We start from the raw sequence: 26,557 nt of genomic DNA, 5'->3' as shown, positions 1-26,557 counted from the left end.
GAAATTAACATGAGACCATCAAGTTACAATTTTGTCAGATATTGTGCTTAGACTTTGCTGTGGCTGTGTTTAAATGATGCAAAGAACATTCCATGCAATGTTAAAACAGTTCTTTAAGAGAGACACAACTGAAGAAAATCTGCTCTTCCACACAACAATACAGCTGACATCTTGAGGTCTGTTCTACACCTATTTTCTTTAACTCTGTGTTGTTTATGTATACCATTATAAATATCTTTAGTGATAGGCATCTCATGTTTGCAGAGTGCAAAACATCTTTTTAAATATGCTATACAATAAATTTACATTTCTGTAAAGAAAAGCTTCTTAAAGCTATTATACACCTAATACCTACTGGGAAGTTGCATGTTTGTTGGAGATAAGTGGGACTGATTACCTGTCTTTATAAGGCCAACAGACTTGCACAGTCTGTGAATACAGAATCAAGGAGCTTTGGGCATTACGGTTTCCATGACTTTTCCATATATGTTCAATAGAGTCTGTCATGGAAAAGACTCTAAGAGAGCATTTTTTGTTCTTGCCTAAAGCATTAAATCTATTTGACACTTTTTTTCTCCTTTTTATTTTTATTTTTTTCACTTAGCTTGTTGAACAGGTAAATCCAGTCTTTCCACTAAGTCCCTCATATGGCAGGATTCTTCTGATATGCATATCGGCATGTGTAAGCACAACAAGATTTATTCTACCCAATATACAACAAAGGTCAGAAATAAAAATGACCCTCACAAACATTTGGATTTTATTTTTAGCACTTCAGTTCTGCTATAAAAATTCAACATTAAGTGTTATCATAATAAAGATTGGAAAAAGTTTTCAGTCCAAATTTCAGCTATTAAAAATTGACCTATCTATAAAGATTTTCTACAAGAAACTAGGGAAAGAGGGAAACCCTTTATGTACTCTAATGAGTAAAAGAGAAATGCCTTCAAAGAATACCAAGAGCATGTGACAAAAAATTGATTTTCTTATCCATTTTTGGATTTTCTTCCAGTGTCACAACTGCAGTTACCACTGCAAGAATTTGCTTCAGTGAAATAAAAGCTGTAGCCAAGAAGACCTGTAGCCCAACTCCATAACAGTGAGGATCTTATTGAAAAAGGAGGTTTGTTCTTGGTGAAAGATGAAGACCAAATAATGCAAATTTATAATATAACCTACTTTTACTAACTGAAAATAATAATTAATGCTCGTTAATTTCAAGCTGAAATCAGGCATCAGAAAACATTACATAAATTACAGCTAATAAAGAATTCACAAACAAAACAGATTTATCAGTTGGTATGCAGAAGCTTCATACAGTTGAGCAGATATACTTTTATACAAAGACACTCTTCAGGATTAAGAGGCATTTGCATTTTCTTTCCAGACAGCTGGTATACTCCGCAATCAGCGCTGGGCTGGCTTACACCAATGTTTGGCCCAAGTATACAAAAGCATCCATGAAGACTTTGATTACTATTGTGTCACAGTTTGCACAAATGTGACTAAATCCCAAAGCCCTTACAAAGTGAACATTTCTACTGATATTACAGTTTATCTAACAAGGATTTAAGAATCAGCTACAGCAATATACTATTCCACTAGCCATAGATGCGGGAATGTATAACATACATTCAAATATGGCACTTACATAAATCCTAGATATATATCTTACCTAAATAGCATGATGTTACAAGATTCATGAAAAATAGAACAAAACTGCAGATAAGAACTCATCATATTTTCAAGCCCATCAAGGTGTGGAAGTAGTATTACAGTACCTTCATCTACTGAAAACTTGTAGGACAGACTGCGAAGATGTAGGCAGCTAAAGTTCCCGTTCACCCTTTCTGCACTTGCCACTGATTAATACTTCTCAAGTTCAGGTTCTGTATCTTTTCCCTTTGCATTTCATAACACATCATGAAAATAAAAGTAAGAGAGTGGAAAGGAGATTACTAGTTCAGACAAGTTTCTGCAATATGCATGTTGAAGCATATTTTATTTATCAGTATTCTTAATGAACTGCTTTATCTACATACTGCCTGAGCTAATCAAGGGTAGTACTGGAAAAGACTGGCTTATCTCAGCACTGAGGAATGCCAAAGTAGCCACCATGGATAAATTCTGAGATTTCCAAGATTTCTCTTAACTCTCCAGAGTCCACCAATTCTTAAATCTGGAATCATCCTGAGCAAGGAGAGGTGACTTATAACCAGCAATTTTGAAATTTCAGTGAACACTGAAGTGATGGAGGAAACTCTTACCATAGAGCTTCAGAGGCAGGGTACCTATGAGCTACTGCCTACCTAGTGGTTATCTGTTGAGCATATTATAAATGACTGCATTGTCCAGACATGCTGTTGCAATATCTCCAATTATTTAGATTTTTAGGTTAGCATCCTGTGCTATCTCATTCTGATCACAGTTAGCCCTAATAAGAAATGCCTGTCTAGTTCAAAGGACGTATTCTTGTTTCAGTATATAATAAATTACACTCACATCAATGTACAACAATCATTACACAGCCCCTGCATTTCAGCTAATTTAATACCTAGTGAAACCTGTTGCTCTTTTGAGGTAAAACATATTTTTCTATTATGGCACATGTTAAATATATACACTTACACTACAAAAACAAACAAACAAACAAAAAAGTGCCCCAAACACATAGGCTGAGATGTTTGACTACAACTTATTTGTATTAATCCTTGCTTGGAGTGGGATGCTGTGGTTCTATGGAAAGTTGTACTATATTAATCATGACATCTCAATATACAATCTATAATATATCTAAGTACATTGTATAGGTATGATTTCCTGTATAAACCTTCGATTAAATATACTTGTCTAACAATGTCACCTTCTATGTTTGTCAGAGATTGGTAAAAATATATATATGCATGTATCCAAGTCTCCCAATGCACAGGATTCAATGATTAACTTTTAAACTCTGCTGCCAGGCTTTACCTTCAAACATTGGTTCTTACACTGAACTTAGAGGATTATTTTCTCACTACAAGGGAGAAGAGAGTTCTGAAAAACTTCTTGACGTGCACTCAAAATGCAAGAGAAATAACTCCAATATGGCCCACATTACAGAACCCAGATTAGGGTAACAAGCCAGGTTACTTGCAAACTGTAAATAAAAAGTTAAGGAAGAAACCACACAGACTCATACAGCCAAACATCAAAGCTGTCAAAGAGTTGGTTCCAGCTCATCTGTTATCTTCTTCACAATGCTACATGGTTGATGCTAAATTACAATTCTAAGCCACAAAGTTAGTTGGAAATAAATTCCTGCATTTAGGAAATATGTGACTGGTTACAGCATCCCCAAGTTCTTATAATCGCTCTTTATCTTTGCACACTGCTGAGCATTGCAGAGAATATACTGTATATTGCAGTCAATATACTAGCTGCAGTATGGCTTCCTACAAGAAGGACAACATTTAATTGGCTTTGATACTTTTTCTTGTCCAGTATGTGTTTCTCTTTGTGTGTGCACGCATGTGTGTGTGCGTGCACATTTTCTACTCCTTTGTACAGTGCACTTCACTGACATGTTTAGTAGTCACTCATAGCATTTTGCTTACCATAACTTAGAAAGTCAAAGTGGAAGATTATATTGTATTTACAAACAAGTTGGCACTTACAGAATAAATTATTGATTCCTATTTTTAAGTTATTTTCCTTCTTTCTTCTCTTCTTTTTCACCCCAGGGCATCCAGAATTCAGGCAGAACAGTAAAATCTTATGCCTGCTTCCATTATGCTACATAAACATGAACAAATAGGATTCCAGCTGGTACACTCCTTCCTGATGGTTTGCTTGTTGCTGAGTGTCTTCCACTTCAGTTCATGTTTGATGCTCAGGAACTGTTAGTCAAGGGAAAGCAAAGGCTGCATGTTTTCTTCCTCATTCTTATCCATGCGTTTTAGCACCCCAGGATCCACCACTGACTGAGACCTGCAGAAGGGGAACATGCTTATTTGACATTTCTAGATGAAAACAAATGAATGTAAATCTCAGCTTTCTTTCACTTTTCCTTTCTGCCAGGACTTAAAAACAATGATACCGTTACACTGAGTATCCAACCACCACAGATGCTTAGAAAATAACTTTAAAGAGTGGATACACGCCTTTAAAGAGCTCTGTGTTGGCTGTGAAAATAGGGGCAAAAAGCGCAAAAAAGAAGATCCTCTCTTCTTCAGTGAAGGAGAGAAGTAAAGTGTGTCTTTTGCACACAACAAAGAGCAAACTAAGCTGTCTTTTGTATTGACGTAAGCACTGACCCTCTCTAGCAGAAAGCAGTTGTCTGGTAAAGAAGGTATAATTCAGCAACCCAGCTGGCTAATGGCATGCTGCAATTAGTGGCATGTATTAGCTAGAGGCCTATTTGTTCCTTTTCCGAACAGCACTTAATGCAACAGAGTATGCTCCTGAGCCAACCCTGGGGAAGCCTGCCATGGCCAGCAGGATTTCTGGAGCAGTGAACACATCTGTCAGACTCACTTGTCAGCTCAGTTAAACACAGCGGAAAAGGATGGCAAAAGGGCAAATTCAGTGATGACTGTAAACCTTCTCCAGATTCTCTGATTCAGCACAGAAGCATGACACTGGTATGGATAACATGCAGTGGCCATTTGTGAGGGAGAAAGAAGAAGCCCCAGCATCCAGAAAAATCAAAACATTCTGTTGGAAACAAAGCCTGAAGTGGTAAGAATGAGTATCACATAGTGTCACAAACTTGTCCAAAAACAGACACTTCTAGGGTACAGTAAAGGAAACATTTGATAGACGTTTCCTTTAAAGTGTGATGAATCTCATGCTAGAGATGTAAATTTCTCTTCCTTCCAAAGGAAGGAAATGTTGCAAAGACATGGCTAGAGCATGTGTGCATCTCAATAATGTAGGCAGAAATTTTTTATCAGAAGAAGCACTAAAATTTTCCCATCTGAATGCCTACAGCACAGAGAAAAAGGTTTATGAATTTAATATAAAAATATATTATCAATATCCCACTCTAGAATGATCCCCTGATGCCAATGAATGAGGCTGCTTGCAGAAGTTGACTTGTTTTTTCCCTCAAACTATAAGGAAAACATCTTAAAAAACAAACAAGGAAAATCATCTGAATCAAACCTTAAGTGAACACTTTAAATACAAGAATCCTTTCTAACAATAATAACAGTCAAGAAAATCAGCTTTACAAATCTGATGGTCTCTCTTCTGATAAACACAATTAAAAAATTTTAATTAATACTGCACAGCAACCATCATATAGAACGTTAGTCAGCTCAACAGGCAAAAAGTTAAACCAATGAATTAAAAAAGCTTTTTTTAAATCTCTACAAGGAACTGTTCAAAGCTGATTAAAAATTTGCTGGTGGGAAACTGTACTAGAAAATCCAGTTCATCAAGATAAAAAAATGCTGCGGGGAGCATACTAATTTCAAAGATTTCCCAATTGAATCTATGTAGTAATAGAAGACTGAGCCTTCTTAGGCTGCCAATATATGAGAAACCAGTTTTCATTCCACATCTGTGGAACTGAAGAAGAGATGAAAAGTCTTCAAACCTGGACTCAAATTCCCAGGGAGGCAGTTAGGACCATAAATTCTCAGGGCCTCCAAGCTTCCCAATTCCATGGCAGATGTGAAAATGAATGAAAATGCACAAATCCTGACCTATGGCTTGCAAGTTCAGGAGAACAGATTCCTTGTAGGAGAAGAATTAGCTTTCATTCAGTTTAAATCAACATTTACTGTGTTCCAGTTCAGCAATTCATGAACAAAGTTACATAAAAGGGAAAGTATTTGTGTAAATCCATAACTTCTTTTATTTCTGTCTCCCAAACAACTTTACAGTCATTGCTGAATATATTCTCACAGATCACAATAGGACAGAGCTGTAATGCAAAGACCCATTGCAGAAGCAAGGAACCAAACCTATACACAGATAATTTGCAAACTTGGTCAACCCAGACATCTGTGCTGTGGAGTTAGATTTGCAAATCCTTGTGACTCCATCTGAATGCCTCAGCCATGACAGCCAGCTGTGACCAGTACATGGTCACAAGCTAAATACGATTACTGAGACAGCTAGTATCCTTTAGTATCCTTTGGAGATACTAAAGACCTATCAGGTCACCTGTCTGTGTGACCTGCTATAGGGTTCCTGCTTTAGCAGGGGAATGAACTCAATGCTCTCTAGACATCCCTTCCAACCCCTACAATACTGTGATTCTATGATTTTATGAGAAGGCAAATATTAACCTCATGGCAATATGAGGTTAACATACTAGTATCTTTAACCCACCTCTTCATGGACTTGGGAGAGAGGTCCTTTTCTATATCTTTTGCTGGAGCACTGTAGGAGTCTGCATTGCATTCACTGTCATCATCATATTCATGGTCTAGCAGCGTTCTTGCCCATGTCCCCATGTCATATGGGGGCAACATTCCTCCAAACTCTGAAGGCAGGATCTCAGGATGTATTAGCTGATGTAGACTGTTGAGGTTATTACCATGAAGGAATATCTGTATTTATACAAAAAGATAAAAACAAAGCAGTGTCACAAAAATCATCAAAGCCCAAATTACATCATTATTATTACATAATATTGTACAGTTTCAATATTATGCCTATGTTGGGCTAACAGTAATAGCCACCAAGGCACACATTACTTCTACCTTCAGTACAGTCAATGTTCATATACCTACAAAGCAACTAAAGCATTCATGTTTGCAAGACTAGCAACCTAAGAATTGCATGAACTAACGCTGACTAACAAGACAGACAGAATTCAAGACAGACAGACTGCTTATCTTTTGTAATTTGTTTCTCCTAATCCTGAGAAATAAATTAAGTACATAAATTAAGCACATAATTTAGTAAAACTGGCATTCATTATATATATTAAGGAATATATATTGATTTCCAAGCATCCAGCCTTGAGTTCTATGAAAATAAAAATGACAAAAAAGAATGTAATGAAGAAAACCTCTTCCTTCTGTTCATACATGGCAAGGTATAAAGCAAGTAATAACAGTAAAATACTTTCACTAACAGCAAGGGAATTGTTGATGAACTATTTGACATTGTTCATCAGTATTTTTATTGACTGATTTGTTATCAGATATGCTTCACATTTACATACATATAATGTATATATACAATGTGCATGTATACCTATATTGACGTTTAGACTTCTGTTTACATTTAACTTCATTGTTTTTCCTCAGAAATCTGCAACGGGTGATCAGTGAGTAATAAGAATGAAGGATGTCTGGATTTTGATGGCCTTCTCCCACTTTGGATGACCTGAATCTCTTTCCACTGAGAGGAAATGCCTTCTCTCTTGGGTGTGGCTTTACAGATAGCTCAAATAAGCTATTTCTAGAGTGGCAAAAAGGCAAGGATTCACTTCTTGGCACTAGAAGCAAGTGGTACAGCACAGTTTACATCCACAGAGGTACATTCCCTTTATCTCCAGAAGAGGTTCACCTCATCAGTGCTGCTTACTTGTCCTTGAATTGTTCCAAGGCAATGTCTAAGACAGTACTACCTGGTACTGGCCAGAGCCATGCCAGAGAGTGCTCGTACAATTAAATAGTAGGGATGACAGCATCCAGACCTCTTTTAATTGACTTGTGCAGAAGCAGCCAAGAAGGCAAGGGAGATTATTACCTCATACCAATGCCTCTTGCTCTCCATGGGGAAGACAGGGTGTGCACGTACATGGAGTGCTACCAGTTTACATCTTACTTCACCTTACAAGGTCTACTCTGGGCAGCTATACCTTGATTTATTAAATGTTAAATTCAAAAGGCAGAAAGACTAAAAATAAAAATAAAAAATATTTTTTTAAAAAAAGCTTGTATATATATATAAAATATATATATATATTTATAATCAATTATATTATATATATACATATCAATTATATTATATATATATATCAATTATATTATATATATTATATATATATATTTATAATCAATTTATTAAAAATAAATTGAAATAAGAGACAAACACATATATATATATGTTTTATATATATATATATAACATATATATATATGTTTGTCTCTTATTTCAGCCCATTTGGTCGTGGGACATGGTCTCTGTACCTGAACTGGAAAATCTTATGCTGAAATGGGATTAAGGAAAGGTAAAGAAATAGAAACAGTAATAAATTTTGCCATCTTCCAATCAGCTGCAGAGACTGAAAGCTTAATGTAAACTTGAAATAATACAGTATTTCCTTCTCAGAAAGGAATTATCTTTCCTGATAGATATGATATTATGATAGAACAAATATTAATAGCAAAAGCAACTTATTTTATGGTCATTTTCAAGCTGGCTGTTTCACTTTTTTAGCAATTGCTTTATATATGCTGAGTACTACATTTATCTCAATGCAATTATCAGTTGCAAATCTACCAGACATATTCAAAAATTGCAAAAATAATTCAGGAAATACATAAGAAATAAATAATGAGATCTTGATACAATTCTGAAGAGAATTCTGTGGGATTTTCTTTTCCACAATAATTTTTTCTCTTTTTTTCTTTTGAAAAATAAACTTCATTAACTACAACATTTAACTACCTGACTACTGGCAGAATTGACTAAGAATTAACAAAAATGGTTGTAAAAAGTTTGCATTTGGACAAGTGAAGAGCCACTTGTCATCTATCTGGACTTCAGTAAGGCTTTTGATGCTTGTAACTCACAGCATCCTTCTCTCCAAATTGCTATGAAATGGATTTGATGGGTAGACTGTTCAGTGGAAGAACAACAGGCTGCAAGACTGAATTCAGAGAGTGGTGGCAAGTGGCTCAATATCTGGATGGAGATCAGAGATGAGTGGTGTCTCATGGGGTCAGTGCTGGGACTGATACTCTTTAATCTCTTCATCAGTTACATCAACAGGGGGGTCAACTGCACCCTCAGCAAGTTTGCTGATGACATCAAGCTGTGGGGTGCAGTCAACACTCTAGAGTGACAGGATTCCATCCAGAGGGCCCTAGGCAGGCTTGAGCAGTGAGCCCGGGTGTACATATGGAAATGCAAGATGTTACACTTGAATTGAGGCAACCCCCACACCAATACAAGCTGGGGAATGAAAGAATTGAGCACAGCCTTGCTGAAAAAGAACTTGGGGTACTGATGGATGGGAAGCTGTACATGAGACAGAAGTTTGCCCTTGCAGTACAGAATGCCAGCCTTAAGCAGGGCTGCATCAAAAGAAGCATAGACAGCAGGTCAAGGGAGGTGATCCTGCCTCTCTACTCTGTGCTGGTGAGGCCTCATCTGGAGTGCTGCGTACAGATGTGAAGTCCTCAGCACAGGAGAGACACAGACCTGTTGAAGCACACATCCAGAGGAGCACCACAAAAATGAACCAGGGGATGGAACACCTCTCCTACAAGGATAGGTTGAAAGAGATGGGGCCACCAGCCACTGATTCGGATGTCTTAATAAATATTTAGATACCTAACTGATTAGCACACATATTCCACTGCCTTGTCACTTACTTTTAGTCTTGTAACAAACCCAGGAGGTATACTGTACTTCCTGGTTGTTGATAGAAGGTCCCTGACTTAAGATAGGTCTCAAACACATCTGGCTGTTCTTTGCTGAAGCTGTAGGCAATGAAGTGCAACTGAATCCTGCATAATGAGTTTTCATTTGCATATTTATAACAGATATTATATAAAAACCTTTGTAGTCTATAGTTCAAAATCCATGAATACCAGAGGCCTCCAAAGCATAATCTGACAGTAAAAAATAGGTAAACGCCAAGGATCATTGTAGCCTTGTAGACTGTGTTTGCAGAGAAAAAACGCAAACAAACAAAAAATATCACCACATTCTTTGTAATGATTTTGAATGGAATGCTATGTTTTGCTGGATGACAAATTTCTTGTTACAGAAATAATATCATTCTATGTGCTATTGCCACCACGCTCTAATTTAATTGCACTGATGCAAATGCTGCAAATTAAGCAACATCAGAGAGACTGCCTGTGCTCATGCACAGACACATGCACACATATTTCCTTTCACTGGCTTTAACTCAAGTGACTATTTTCAAGCTACTGTGCACCAGCTGTGTATTTTAGTTCATACTAATATCAAATAAATCACCTGTAAAGGACTTGGTATTCAATCTGTCTATCATAAAAGAAAGACACAAATCATTCCAACATTTTATTGCTACAACTTCCTTATAAAAATTGCAATACTGACAATACCATTATATAACTCAGAAGGAATCATATGCCAGTTTGTAAATATACATTTAAAAACACTGCTTTACAGTGTCCTTGGAGGATAAAGTTACAGGTGTCTGTAAAACAGGTAAATTAATTGCAATTGCAATTTAAAATTTTCCACCAATAATAAGCCAATGTATATCTATGTATATTACAATACATCTACTGACTACAATTACCAGGTAATAAAGAATGAAAAAAGTATACCCTTTTTCGTGTCTTCTCCTTTAGAAAGGGTCGTATAACGGTGTAGAGGGCGTGAATATACCATGGTTGATTGACAAAATGTATTCCTCCAAACCGAGCTGGAAAACTGTCCTGTACATTGGAAAAAAATAATAGTAGATGCAATGAGTTAATTGCTAACAGAAGTAGCACCACACATAAATTTTTTTTTTCTGTTTTTTGTTTGTTGTTTTTTTTTTTTTATGATGAATGCTTGCATTTTTATAACTTAAATGAAAAGAAATATTTTTCCAAAAAAGCATCTTTTCAGTGTGTTTCATCCTTCTATACCAAAGAGCAACACATCCTGAGCAGACTGGTTAAGAACTGTAATGAAACAGCTATAACATTCAAAAAACAAGAACGGACACAGTATTTCTAGCCTCCAGAAACACTTTGAACACACATCATCTGTCTATAATTTATCTATGCAATACATTTTTCTCCTTCCCACTTCTCTGGAATTTTATTCATTTTCATTACTTATCACTACCAGTGTCACTGAAGAGCACCAGAAATGTCCCTCTGATTTCAAATACTGTTAAGAATCTCTCCAGTATTTCTCATATTTCATAAAGTTCAGAATACATTAGACATCATGCATGAGTGTGTTATGCAATATCCAGCACCATAATTTTTCTCATGTTGTCAGAAGCCTTCTGGAGCAATGTATGGATGGAATATCTGTATTGAAGAAATGACTTTTTTTCTGATCAAAAAACACAAAGGGTAGATAACCCCCTAGGAAAGTTTCTGATTCACATTTTCAGTTTCTAAGTGAAGAGAATATGCCAATGGATTTGGCAGTCTGAAGAGGGCAGACACTCTGTCTTGGAATACTATTGCCAGACTCATCACATGTCCTGAATCTGTCTTCACCTGATTGATCATACGCTCAAGCAATGCAATAAGCTGCTGCTGCTTCATGTTGCCTAGACTTACAGGCATCATTTGATGATACCTGCATCATTTGATGAATGCCCCCCTTTTTGTTTCCTCAGGTTATGTCAGAACCTTTATGATGTTTAAATATACAAGTTTACTAAATGAATGGCCTCCTTCTGAACCTTGATTCAACATGTGATAGATATCCCAGGCAATCATAATAGTTACATCAAAACCATATTTTCCTACAGCAGCAGCAATTCCCATCTCTTGCTTGACAATACAGTTACAGACAACAACAAGTTTGCCAGCTACATCTCCTGCTCTTGTGTGGCTGCAATAATGCAGATTCAGGCCAGTGCCAGAGGGATCAGAAGCTCAGAATGAGGCAATCAAATATTTTGTCAGGACCACCTGTATAAATGTACTTTTTTTTTTAATCTCTTCTGGAGATAAGACAGCAGAACATATACAAGTATCCACCAGTCTGGATATAACCCACAAAGCACCATTTGAAGCATATTGATTTAAGGTCATAGAGCACACAGTAAACAAAACAAAACAAAACAAAATGTCATAAGCTATATCAACCAAGCAAGAGCTGTCAAATAAGGAAAGCAGGAAGGAAACCTTTAATGAAATGTCTCCAGATAGTAATATACTTTGAAAAAGTATATGTGCCAAGAAACCTCCATAGTTCTGCAAGTGTATACAGAACTGCTGCAAAAAAGAGGAGAGGCCAATTGATCCTCTGAACAGTGCCATTCAGATACTGGTAGGCATTCCTAACCAAGGAAGTCTTATCTGCTCAGAAGCAACATGACACGATGCAAAACTGTAATCAGAAAAAGGATATAATGGTCTTGCACATATGCAGGTGTCTTATATGGAACTGACAAATGCAGACACACATATGCATGAGATTCTGTTTTTCAAAATCTCAATCTATGTGATTAATACATTATCTCCTTTTTCCCTTCTTTCTGTCACCCTTTTACTTTGTGACACTTACCTTCTAATTCCAACATCTGTGTGGATTCAAGGAAGAAATACTTAATACCAAGCAGGCAATACCTTAAAAATATTCTGCAGAGAGTTTGACAGGTAAAACAGACACTAACACCTAGATGGCCATAGATGGCCAATGTGATTAACAGTCTATTTGGAAGATTTTCTCCAGAAATATTTGATTAACAAAAGCCTTGAAATAAAACAATCCTACTGGAAGACTGTGTTACTTCCTAAATGTCCATTTCCGGCCAACACTAAATATCAGACAGGATGGTTGATAATCTGACATGTAATTCACCCTGTTCAATATCATAAATCCCCAAGTACCATTTTGAGAACACAACCTCTGATATATGAAAGGTAGTAAATTATGACCCTATCACAGGAACCCAATGAATCCATTGGGAAGGATAAATCACTGGATGACACCTTAACCTTTTGTTGCAGGAGATACCATTCATCGATAGAAGGCTGTGTGTATTTGGTTTATCCAGCAAGTAAGTGGATAAAGCCTTGTGAAGCAGGCTGCATACACAAAAGAACATTCACTATATCTGCAGAGGATATCTTTTGCTAGTGCCATCTACGTGTCTTTGAAGGTATCTTCAGAATTAAGACTGGTAACAATATTAAGGCTTGCAAGAATCAAACACTTCTTATAATTTAATACGGAAGACAACAAACTAAACAAGACATTTCTAATACTAATGCCTTCCTGCATAATTTTTATAAGCTTTTTACATTAATAAAAGTACACCCAAATTTACACACACAAAGCTATGGAATGTTTATTCTTTACTACTGAAAAAATGCCTCCCACAGAAACTAACAATTTTTTAATGAGAAGATCTCAATAGGCTATGCATGGATACACACAGAGCAGAGAGCCAACAGCAATTGCATTCTACTGTGTACTCAAAATGGATTCCCTGACAATTTGTGGTTATTTATGAAGATAGTACATTTCTAAGAGATAAATGGAGTATGTTTAGAAAGTACCACTTTAACACTTAAGATTTTACTTCATCTTGGTATCCATTTACATGGACAATTGTGAATCTGCCTGCAATGATTCCCCAACAGGATATGCCACTTGACATTACAAGCAGCTCATCTTGTGTTTTTCAGTAATCTGAAAGGCATTTTCCAAAACTGACAGAAGTTCTTGGATATTCAACATTTTATTTGACTACACCCATGCCCAATTTCAGTTCTAAATGGGTACCCAAAAAATTTAGGCCCAGAATGAGAAAGAGCGACTTGGTCAAAATATTCTAGTACTATCAACAGTGCTGAGAATAGAATTCAAAATATCCTGAATGCAGATTAAAAACAACAAACAAACAAAACAAGAACAAACAAACAAACAAACTTAGCCTCATCAGAACCTAATAAGACCAAAAAAACAAAAAAAAAAAAAGTCGGAGTAATCAACAACAGCTGCTAGAGAAAGAGGTGTCAGAAGGTTGTCTGACTCTTCTCAAGTTTCTCTAACTAGTGCACTGGGATTTGCCAGACAGATGGCCATCCTACACAAACAGCAGGTAAGAATTTTCTCCAAATCACTGACTCTTGTGTGTTGTGCTTTGATTTGGTTTTATGTAGATAAAGTCACGGGTATGGTGGTAGTTACAACTGCCTCTCTAGACATACTGTATTTCAACAGAAAAGCCTGTAATCCATGAATCACACAAATCTTTAGTAAAAGATATCCCATGCCAGAAAATAAATAAATAAATAAGAAATGGAGATCAGCTACAAAGCAAGCCATTCATTTTACTTGAAAAGTAATAAGTTAGATGGGGAATTAGCAAACCACTGAAAAGATTTAATTGTATATACACAACACAAGGATTTTAGCAGTCACAATAAGCTATAACCGCTAAGCAGAAAACAACATAAAATGTACTCCAGGTATCTTGTGACATGGCCATTCCACCAACACAGGCAGACAGGTACTTAGAATTATGGCCCGTATTCCTTGTGATACAAAGCACATAAATGACAATTAACAGTGCACTGTCAAGGAAGAGGTGCAGCCTTACTCTATAGTCCTGTTTGCAGGACTGGGAGACTGCCACTGTGTGGTAGTAACTGACCTCCCCACTGATGTCACCAGGTAAGTCGTGGCCCAACAGATTCTACTTTTCTGGGTTTCCAACCCTGACAGCAGAGTATTGCTCACACACACAAGATTTTTCTCTCCCTCTCACAGACCTGTCTCCCTTCACTTTCTCCCCAAGGAGTGAGCTGCTGTCTCATCTTACCACAGCACACACTGAGAGGTCAGGTTTCCTCTTGCTTGGCACCACATCCCACCCTGTGCTAGGTTCAACCATGATTTGAAGAAGCTCCCTTGGATTCAGAGGGGGTCCTGGCCTTCTCTGAAGAAACATCTGTAGCACATGTAATAACACCAAAACCAGTATACAATATTATCAGCAGTACTTAAGGGAGGAAAGAGACACATTCCAACTGAGTATCCGGGTCGTCTTAGTGGTGTGAGCATTGTTATTGTACTAAGAGACAACAAAAATATGAAAAATACAAGAGCTTTTTAAAGTCACAGTATTCTCATCTCCACATAAAATGTGTCTGCATTTAAATATCCCCAGATATTTTAGTTCCCCCAGATGAAATCAGTACTGAGATAATCTTCATTTTGATAGCTGTTAAAAATGGAGTTCCAGTCACACCTGGGACTACTGAAAGCATAGAGATGCATTTACAGCACAGCCACATCTTGGCTGCATAAGCACATTTCCCACCTCCAATAGCTTGTCCAGACACACCTTACCATAATAACACTGTGCTTAGGCACATATGCTCTGGGGTTCTATTCTGAGGGTTTGTTGTCCTTATGGGAAGTGAAACTGTTTTTGTGGACAGTCTCGAGACATCCTTCAATGGTCTGTCTAGACAATTAGAACAAATACACTCAAATGATTTACTTAGGCCTATGTTTGAGTGCTGTGCTGAATTCAGATTGTGTTTGAGTGTTGCGCTGAATTCAGGTCATAGCATCCATGGGCAACAAGAGGCTACAGGGTAAAAACTGTGAAAATTCTATCTTCATAATAAAACTTACAAGTTCAAAGGTGGCATATTAAATTATTAATATCTTAAAAGTCACTTAAGAGTTATCTGTGAAGATGAAAAATTCAGATCTCTTCCAGTTATTCAAAAAAGTCGAGCACTTCAGAGAAAACAAAAAAAAAAAAATTATGATGAACCCAAACAGTATTTTCATAATGGAAAGCTCCAAGAGAAAAATACTGAAACATTCTGTAAGATGAAAGTTGCAGCACATCTAAACTTAATTTTCAGTATGTTAAGAAGGAAACCATGCAAAATCAGAGACAGAAAAGCTCTGACTGTAAAATTAAAGCTTCACTTCCTTGGTACTACAAGATTTGAAGTACCAAAGGAACAAAGGCCCACTGCTGTGAACAAAAAAAGTTTTGCTCCTAAACTGTAATTTTCATTGAAGGAATTATAAAATAAAGCATTTCTAATACCAAACTTCCTGCAGGCATCCATCCTTGACAAAAGTATTTACAAAGTCTAGAAAAAAAAAAAAACAAAAACGTAACAATGCTCAGGGCATGGCTTTAGACTGGGACTGTATCCACTGGTATGGTGGGATGTTTATGAGACAGGATTCCAGAAGAATTTGGACTGTTAGGCTTATGGAATACCAGAAGGCAGATGCTATCTATAACCATGCTAGAGAGAATAAATGACAGATGAGGAAAAACTCATTCAAACAAAGGACAACAGTGAAACCCAGACAAAAATGTAACAGTTTACCATGACCACAGCTTGGCTGAAAAATAGCAGAGACACTCTAATCATTAACATTATCATAAGCAACCTAACTCATTTTCATAGAATCCTGGAATATCCCAAGTTAGAAGGATTATAAAGTCAGTCAGAGACTTTGAGATAGTTGTTACTAAATTAAGACGAAGCTGATCTCCAGTTTGTAGCAGCAGGAGACTTCACCTTTCTCTGTACTAAAATTTGGAGGTTTGAATCCCAAAACTTTGTTAACGTAAAGATATTCCAGATACTAAAGCAGATGTTTACTTGTCGTCTATAATAGACCACTTTTGCTTCTAGACTGCTGAAAAAGCAAACAGACATTTCATTTTTCAAGTTTCATTTTTTTCAAAGGTGGTGAAGTTTTTCATGATCTCTGAAATATTTGCAACATCTACATAATCTGAATAAAAACTAATGTTCAGTGAAAGAGATATTAACTAAGAAATTTCCTCCTATCTAAAAATATATGGATATATTCATATGTTACAGTTAGTAGCTTTAATGATTTTCCTCTGTAAGAGTATGGTGTTGTTATCCCCCAGCTGAAGCTTTTCATTTTCATTAAACAACATTAAACCATTTCTAAGACAAACTAAAAAGTGCCCAAATAAATTTTTGTTACTCTGTTCAACTAAAAGAGAACTACCTAAAGGCAAATTAACATCATTCAGTGACATTCCTACCAAATAAGATTTAATTGTCTAGAACTGGATGTTGTCATTTTGCTAAGAAGCTTCCAGTGTGGCAATTTGACTTTTGGCAGTCCTCCTTTTCATTTCTATTAGTCCTTTTATCTTACAGCTCATATAGAAATGTGTTTAATTGAATGAGCTGAGAACAGAGAGGGAGATGATATCCATACAGTGAGAACATTGCTCTTTTTGCTGAAGTATCTGTTATAATTTCAAATAATCTTGCATCTTTCATTCCAATATGTTAATCATAAAAACTGTATATTGGTGAGATTAATTATGTGGATACTGATTTAGAAGACATCAATGTGTGTGTGTATTTATATATAAATATAACTATATATAAATCTATATAGAATTCATGTGTCCATTTTTTAAAGAACTCCAATTGTTGTCATTTATCTTTAATTACGTGCACTTTATAAAGAAAAATTTTTGCATAAAATTTCTCCTCTGCATTTAGAATTACTTCTATTTTGTAAATTAACTTCAAGAGTTTTTTTGCTTGATATTTTGTTGGAGCTAGAGCTCAGTTAGAGATTGTGTGAAATTCTTTAAGTAATATTTTCTTGTTTGGACAGGGGTTTGGGGGTTTGAGTATTTTTTTTTCCTTTGCTCAATTTTCATCTTGAATTTGGAAAAATGAAGAATTTAATTTTATAAAGGAAATTTTAAAATGCTGTTTTCCTGGGTCTTCTGTTAATTTTGCATTACACTTCAACAGTTTGGAATGTGAGATAATAGAAAGGAAAAAAAAAAAAAAAAAATCCTTTTCAAAGTGCAATGCTGTTCCCAAATTGGCAAAACCAGAAAAACAGTAAGAGATAGTCAGTAGAATAGGTTCTTCCATACCATTTTCTTTTCCTGTGATGGAAATTGTTTTTTTACAATTGGCAATTATCAGAAGTGAAATTCCCAAAGGGGAAAAAAGTCCATTTTCTAGGCAGCTTGTGGATGTCTTATTAAATTAAGGTTGCACACAAATGGAAAAACACTATGCTATCAGCAAGTTTGCTGGGAGGAGTGGCTGACACACCAGAAAGCTGTGTTGTGATTCAACAAGACCTGGACATGCTAAAGTAAACTTGGGTTGAGAGGAACCTTATGAGGTTCAACAAGGGCAAGTGTAAAGTCCTGCACCTGTAAAGGAATAAGCACGTGCATCAGTACAGGCTAGGTGCTGGAAAGGAGCTCTGTGGAAAAGGACCTGATGGACAAGAGGTTGGCCATGAGCCAGCAGTGGGCCCCTATGGCCAAAAAGGCCAACAGTATCCTGGGGTGCATTAAAAAGAACACGGCCAGTAGACTGAGGGAGGTGATCCTCTCTCTCTGCTTTGCCCTGATGAGGCCACATCTGTGTCCACTTCCGGGCTCCTCAGTTCAAGACAGAGATCTCCTAGAGACAGTCTGGCAGAAGGCTACAAAGATTATTAGGGACCTGGAGCATTTCCCTTGTGAAGAAAGGCTGAAAGACCTGGGACTGTTTGGCCTTCAGAAAAGGAGACTGATCTTACTAACGCTTATAAATATCTACTGGGCGGGAGTCAAGTGGATGCATCTAGGCTTTTTTCATCAGTGCCCAGAAACAGAACAAGGTGAGATAAGCAAAACCTGGAACACAGAAAGTTCTGTATGAACATGAGAAAAGATTTCTTTAGTTTGAGTGTGATAGAGCACTGGAACAGGTCTACCCAGGGAGGCTGTGGAGTCTCCTTCTCTGGAGATACTGGAAACCCACCTGGACATTTTTCTGTACAAATTCTGCAGGTAACTTGCTTTAGATCCCTCTGAAAAGCTTCCCTACCCTCAAGCAGATCAATACCACCTCCCAGCTTGGTGTCACCTTCAAACTTACGGCAAGTACACTCAGTCCTCCCATGTCGGTCATCAATAAAGATATTAAACAAGATGGACCCCAGTACTGACCCCTGGGGGACTCCACTTGTAACAGGTCACCAGCTGTTAACTCCATTAACCACTGCCAACTGGGCATGACCCTCTAGCCAGTTTCTCACCAGAAGAAGGGTATACATGTCCAAGCCACAGGCAGACAGTTTTCCCAGGACTTGAGGGAAAGGCAGATATTAAATTATAATTAATTTAGAGAGAAATACTGAGAAGTTACCATGATGCAGAAGCGAAAAACATATTCATCATATTTCTTCTCCAGTTCTTCTTCAAAAACTGAATAGAAAGTCAAGGAAAGAGAGATTAATAACTATCTCACACAGAGGATCCACATTTTTTGATAACAGGTCAAGACTGAGTGGATTTTGCAGATCTAATCTCAAGCAGGGTAAGCAAATACCAAATCTTATGGTTTCCATATCGTATTTGCATATTACCCCAATTGGAAATTTCCCAGATGAACCAGAGTCTACCTAAGGATTTCAGCCAAAATGTGCAAGAAATTACATCTGAACTGTATATATTGCCTATACAGGCAATGAAGCGTACAGGTCTGCAGTTGGATAGGGTGAACAGAGGCAAAAATGCAAGCTTCGTTGTTGTGACAGCAACTAACCACTGAGCTGAAAATATCAATTCTCCAATCAAAATAATCCCATTTTTTCCCAAAAGATAAACTGTTGCCTACAATTTTATTAACCATAACTCTCCAAATGTGCAAAATTTAGTTCCAGACAGGCCACACTGAAATTGGATCATCACTTCATTCACATCACTTCAGTTTACAATAATACAATAGACTGAAAACTGCAATGATTCAAGAGTTACTTCTTGAGCCATATTCTCTCATATTATGAGGAATTAATCTTCATCAATGCAGTAGGCACTAAAAGCAGAAATCCTTCTTGCTATCCAATTTTAATCTGCCACTCTATGTAAATGAGAGTCCTGAGAATTGAACTGAACTGTAAAATTGGAAGAATACTGACTAAAGAAGAATCAGTTAAGGACAGCCACTGAGATCTAGAATGCAGCCTAATTAAGTTTTAAATTACTAGGGAAATTGAATATCTGACTTGAGATCCATTAATAAGTATTATATTTTATTAAAAGTAGAGTTATCTTGAACTATGGAGCATATAAATTTTCAAAAGGTCAGTTTTCAGCAGTAAAAAACTATACCGGTTCCAAAAAAGTGTTCAAACATCTTCATCATAGCATAAAAAGTAGATTTATGTCAGCCTTCCAGCTTTAAGAAAGCCTCAGTCTGAACTGCCCATCTGTGCTTTCTCTTTACAAAGGTGCTTGAAAAGATGTGGCTTCCTATAAGGTAACCCCTCCACAGCTTCCCTCTTCTGCAGTACTGAACAACTGCTAGTAGTATGCACAAATAAAACCCTCCAGGAAGCCCAAGGAATTACTCTATAGTTAGAGGGAGAACTATCAATCTGGTTATTACTCTGGAGGATCAGAAATCACTGTTAATGAATTCTAACTCCAGACATCAATTCCTTGTTTTTATAAGTCATGTGAGCATGGCTGTTTCTGTGTTAACTGCTGCAGTGTAAACAATCGAAAAACAGAGGTTCACAACAGCTAGGCAAATAAACTAATATTTATTTTATCATACATATCTAGGACACGTAGTATGCAATTACTGTGTTAGTAATGAAGAAATGTGATGTTACCCCATCCTGAAATCCCAGTTTCATGGCTCTTGAAAACTCATACCCTAAGGTTTCAGGAGTTAGAAGATCAAAAGTAGAAATGCAAATCTCTTCTTGCTAAGAACAAATCGCAGCCCACGTGAATCTCTTATCTAGAACATAAAATAACAGTAGCTTCATTCCATGTTATGTGGATGCTCACAGAGAAAAAGAACTGGACTCTGACAACATCTGGAGTGCCGGTCCAATTCCAGGCTCCCCAGTAAAAGGTAGACAGAGACATACTGGATTAGTGCCAGCAAAGGGACACAAAGACAACTAAGGTATTGCAGTACCTGACTTGCAAGGGCAGGCTGAGAGAGCTGGGGCTGTCTAGCTTGGCTCAGGACATCTTATCAGTCTGTATAAATGCCTGCAGGAAAGATCCAAAGAGGCACTGCCCATTGCCAAGGCAAGAGACCATGGGCACAAACCAGAATATAAGCTGTTTGCTCCAAACATAAGAAAACAATGCCAGTTCTGACCAAGTCAGCCACTGACAAGAAATATAAAACTACAGGATGTCTTAGTATATTTTCCAAGATTTCTTCACTTCCCAAAGTTCTGCTATTTTTCAAGTTCATCGCTAGTCAAAACATAACATGGTGACAGACTTATCAAGATAAATTAAAAAATGATCTGCAGGTAGTCTTATTTACCCTTTGTAATGTACTCAAGTTCTTGGGTTGCCTGAGATCACTCATCTTTTCATCAGAAGTGACAGCATAAAATATAAAAGGTTTAATCCTCATAAATGAAGACCTGACTTAGTTGAAAATTCCAAGGTTTCGTGTATCATATTTACTGGGCAAAGATTAACAAGGTGTTGATACTGCCAAGCTGCCTGCAGAAGGCTGAACAAGCTTAGCTTCCAAAAAGTGGGAATGAGCTGTTCTCTTATTTCTGTATCTACACATACCTAGAAGTTCAGCTTCTCAGAAATGTTACAAAGGGGACAGTGGCAGGGAAAGCCTGCAGCACTGATTAACTTCAGTAACAAATCTCTAGGAAAGAAGTTCAGTTTCCATTTTGAGGCTGTTCACTGCTATGTTGTTAGCATTGCCAATCTAATAAAAAGTGATTGCACCTGAAAGAATGCCTTTTTCCTAATATAGCAATTGTTTAATAAAATATATATTTTATTGCACATCTTGAATGTTTGTAATTGTATTCTGTGAAATGTTTACTGAAATGTTTGTTAATGCACTATTCGGATTGTAGTGTTTTAAGTGTGTTAGTATGCTAAAATTGGACAACCTATTTTTCACATACACAGCCTTAAAAAAATGCACAAAAAGTACTGTTTTCTTCCCCTTCCTTACTACTTTTCTGACTTTGTCACTTTCTGATTTGCAGTCCTCTTCTACAGCATGACTTAAATTTTCTGCTTTCCTGCATTACTTTCACTGCAGAGTTAGTGGTTGATACCAAGTGGAGAATTAAATCCCCTGTACATGGATGATGACATATGGCATGCCTGAATGGACTTAATGGAAGGGAGAAACGCCCTGAAGACTATTGCTTGTTTCCCATCCATTAGCACCATCCACTGTACCTTGCTATGCCATCCAGCATATACAGGCTGTTAGTCACACAACCGTGCAACCATCATCCCCCTTGTCATTCATGCTCTAGCTGCAAATGCCCCTGCTGTGACTGCCATGTGTACCTTCACAAGAGCCTGAAAATATAGAAGAATACACTTCAGTGAGGATATTATTAAACATCAAGCCTTAAACAAGCTTCCATCTCCTTTTAACTGAACAGTCAAGAGTCATTACTCAGCAACTAAGAAAAGTGACATCTGCCAAGCTGAAGCAAAATCAGAGCCAATGTTAACATGAGCAGACACGGCCTTTTGCAGTCTGTCCACTTGCAAAGGGATGTAGTTGTTGAAGGAATCTGAAGTGAATAGCACAAAGATATCACAACTCTACAGAAAATAGTTAGGCAGTCAAATTCTTCTGTTAGGTACTAACAGGTGTAGGATCACAGCAAGAGACAAATACAGACCCAAACCACATAACATATCTCAGACATAAGGTATTTTCAAGACCCAGTGAACAAAAACACAAAGAAATTTTAAAATATGTGTCAAGAATATGAGTATTTTTGCACATAAAAATAATTATACCTCAAATATCACATTAATATCTTAAATAGATAATTATCATGAGTAATAAACTACTGTCAGTTTCTATATGTCTAAACATTATTTGTCTTAACACTATTTGTCAGTTTCCAGTAACCTATTCACTTTAATTTGAAACAGACTTCAGAGCTCAAACTGTCAGCATAAGACAAAAAAGAAGGCATTTCTTATCTCTGAATGAGAATCAGTTCTTTGAGTTCTACTGGTAGATCAATTATGCATTAGTGCTGCTTCTTGACTTTTAATCCACATTAGTTCACAGACCTTGAGCTAATGTGATGCTACCATATGAAAGAAAGAAAGGACTAGAATAAGCTATACACAAAAAGAAAGGAAAACAGATCTAGAAAAGGCTAATTAATCAGACAAATGCTGATGATGGAGAGACGGGTTGCCTACTGCCAGCAAATGGGGAAATAGGAACTGTACAGATAATTCACTTTAATTCCCTCAAATGTGATGAATTCCAATTGAAATAAAATAAGATCAGTTTTAATATGCTGCACTGTTACCCTTCTTTCTGGCAATTCAGGAAGAGGAATCTGCTGATGTGTCCATACGTATACATTTTAGTACAACAGATCCAAGATCTGTTATTATCCTGAATGAATAATATTTCAAGCCACATTGTAGACATCAGACACCAGCTGTATGCTTAACTATTTAGAGATCGTGGCTGTGTATTTACTGAAATAGATCATGTAAAGCACTACTCCAGTCAGCTTTGCTCACTTCAGAGCCCAACATAAAAATATTCACACATAGCTCAAGCATCAGAAAGCCTTCCATTTTCTGAGCACAAATTCCCGCATCATCATATCCACTACCACAGCCTTGCAGCACTAAAATTAAAAGCAGCATGAATATTTAAGTGTTTTGTGATAAGAATGCAGCAGCTAAATCTGCCAGTGTATAAAAGGCAAAGGCAACCTTTGAATTTGAGTTTCCTGAGATACAGAATGGAGGGGGAAGAAAGGGGATTTAAAAAGAGAGAGAGAGAGAGAGAGAGAGAATTATCTCCAAATGCTTGCTGGCTATTACTAGGAGTTGCAATTTGAGTGCTCTAGGCTTCTATCACCTTATACAGACAACGTTATTTGGTTGAAATCTATTTCCCATGGTGCACAGTCGTTTCTCCTGGAGACAGGAACAGATACAGCCTGGAGGCAAATGGGGACGTGAGGTGTCTGGATATTCCATTCAGTACTGGCAGCTCTCCCAAAACAAAATGGCTCCATTCTGACCCATTTGATATTTGCCTGTAGGACGAAAAAGCTTTCTACAAAGGAGACACTTTACATGAGCATTTTCATCTACTCTTGATGGAAAATATACAACTCTTCTTAGAAAGAATGTAGTCTCAAAAGTTATAGTATTTCTGCTTAAATTTTTCAAAGAAAAGAATATCTGAATTTTTATGTGTACAAATGTAACACCTCAGTGCTATCCTAATAGAGTCCATGTTGTTATTTGACGTGATCGTATATAATGCAAGTGTACGCCAGGATCGGGCATTTAATTGTATGCAGATTTGATGTGTGAAACTGTGTGATGAAGACACTATAGATGAGCACTGTCTGTGTGTCTCAGTACATTCTGAATATATTTGTTATTTTAAATTGTCGTGCTGCTGGAAACTTTATCTCTTGGCTCAGTGGCTGTGTCAGAGGTCACCTGAGCAATGAGGCTGTGCAGGTTCATCTCCAGGTGGCAGCCACAATGCTGCACAGTGACTGCTGGCACTTCAGTACACAGTTGCTCCTGACTCAGCTCTGCCCCTGAGCTCCAGCACCATCAATGAGAGATTGCTGTGCTTGCTGGAGTTGCCAGCTTTCAGCAGAAAAGAGCAACAGAGGCCTTGACCACTTCTGTTTGTATAAAGCCCCATGGTGCCACTGTAGAAGTAGAGGTATTAACCCCAATGTCTTAATCAAATAACAGCTCAAGTAATCTAATTCAGCTCATGTAAATGCTACACTTTCAGCTGACTCCAGCATTTTCACTGCAGCTTTTGGCTATCTCCGAGTGCCACCAGACACAGAAAAAAAACCAGACATGACTATTCATTTCATGCAAGATACACTCATGTCATCACACTGCAAACACTTCAAATTTTAAGCACATAAAAGCTAATAGCAGGTGAGCCTGCTAAACTCAACTCTGTGACATTCCAACCCTACTCCACCACTTGCCTTCAAGGGTGAGCACAAAGATCTCCAAAACAATGTTCTTCAAATAGAGCTTGCTCTCTTGAGCTCTTTAGGGCCTTGGCATCAGTTTGACTGCATTAGGTGCACTCTGTAAACTGTTTATCTTCTTAAAATGTACCAAGGGAAATACCAAGATGCACAAAATAATGTTTTACAAAACCCAAGTAACATCTATTCCAGGAATTTAGCACCCAGAAGCATTCATAGAGGAGAAACTCAAACAAGTGCATTGTGAAATTTAGAGAAGGTCAAAGCTACCCCGCACTTTTCCGAACATTTTGGCAGTTTGTGTACATCAGCACCACTCTCAAAAGGGTCTTCACACGTAGCCATCTGTTCAGGATGACAACAACTTTAATAGCCAGGTTGTAGCTATTCCATGGCCTCAACAGCAGGCAGCAGCCCTGGGCACATCTCCTGTATTAATACAGACATTGCTGCAATGTGTTAGAAATACTCTCCAGTGGCAGCTGCCCATTGTAAAACAGTGGGAAACTCATGAAAATATGAAGTAACTTAACATTATTATGTCTTACACAAAGCAAATAAATTCACTTTCAAATGAAAGCTATAGACCATTTAAATACTATTGATTACACTGATTAAATCTTTTAAATACCACTAATTAAACAGAGTGGCCACTCAGCACTATGAAGCTGATTGTGTAAATACATTTTAAGGAGCCTTGAGAGCTGTTCCCACCCACTATAGTTAACTCTACCAAATAGATTTTTCTTAAGAAAATTAGTATCATGTAAATGCTTTTGTTCACATTCTATTGTTGAAACTTTTCTTGTCCAAATTCTGTACAGCCCAGAAAACAGCATGGAAATAGCTTCAAGATGTAAACCACTCTCCAAGCAGAACACTTTCCAACTGTTACTTTCCTATCTGTTAGTTCTTCAGGATCCCAGTTCCTTTCCTATAGAACTGAGCAATGTAGCGTCACTTACACTTAAGAGCAAAGTTAAGTAGGTAATCTTAAATAAGATTAAATAAAATAATTTGAGGAACTGATACATGGATGGCGCTGTATTTTTACAACACCAGACAATCCATACTTCACCATGCAACCAAACAGACACTTTCTTGGTGAATTTTATTATATTGTTAATAAATGAATAAATACATAAATAAATATGTGCATGTGCAAGGACACAACATGACACCTGCATGTTTGGAAATTCTGCCAATATTCTGCCTAACTCAGTAGTAACTCACGAGCATCAACCTTAACAGATGAGGATCAATAATAAAATTGGTTCTTAGGGGAAGTGAGGACACAGAAAGTGCCCAACTTGGAATCAGGACTAGTCTGATTACAGATTAACAAATCCAAAGTATTTTCTCCCAGGCAACAAACAGGACCCAAGGAAATGGCCGCAAGTTGTCTCAGATGAGGTTTAGACTAGACATAAGAAGGAACGTTTTCTCTCAGAGAGTGGTCAGGCACTGGAATGGCTGCCCAGGAAGGTGGTAGAGTTGCCATCCCTGGCAGTGTTCAAGAGACATCTGGACAGAGAGCTAGGAGATATGGTTTAGTGGTTTTCTGTAGGTATGGTATGGTATGGTAAAGGGAGGACAGTTGGACTAGATGATTTTGTGGGTTCCTTCCAACCTTGTGATTCTATGATTCTATGAAAGTAACCAGTAATAT

General features: G+C 37.2%; 1 protein-coding gene across 1 annotated transcript in view; it reads right to left on the bottom strand.

The window, feature by feature from the left end:
- Nucleotides 1-597: 597 nt before the first annotated feature.
- Nucleotides 598-26,557, bottom strand: part of CLVS2 (clavesin 2) — a 51,967-nt gene continuing 26,007 nt past the window's right edge. The window contains exons 3-5 of the mRNA XM_072331276.1: nt 10,494-10,604; nt 6,322-6,542; nt 598-3,969 (exon numbers count right to left, since the gene is read on the bottom strand). Of these exons, the coding sequence (XP_072187377.1) occupies nt 3,882-3,969; nt 6,322-6,542; nt 10,494-10,604 (420 nt within the window). The 3' untranslated portion in view covers nt 598-3,881. The remainder of the gene's footprint in view (nt 3,970-6,321; nt 6,543-10,493; nt 10,605-26,557) is intronic.

This window comes from Excalfactoria chinensis, chromosome 3 (genome assembly GCF_039878825.1).
Source record: "Excalfactoria chinensis isolate bCotChi1 chromosome 3, bCotChi1.hap2, whole genome shotgun sequence".
Classification (NCBI taxonomy): domain Eukaryota; kingdom Metazoa; phylum Chordata; class Aves; order Galliformes; family Phasianidae; genus Excalfactoria; species Excalfactoria chinensis.
Note: the sequence above shows the minus strand (reverse complement) of the source record. Positions and strands in the feature narration are given on the sequence as shown.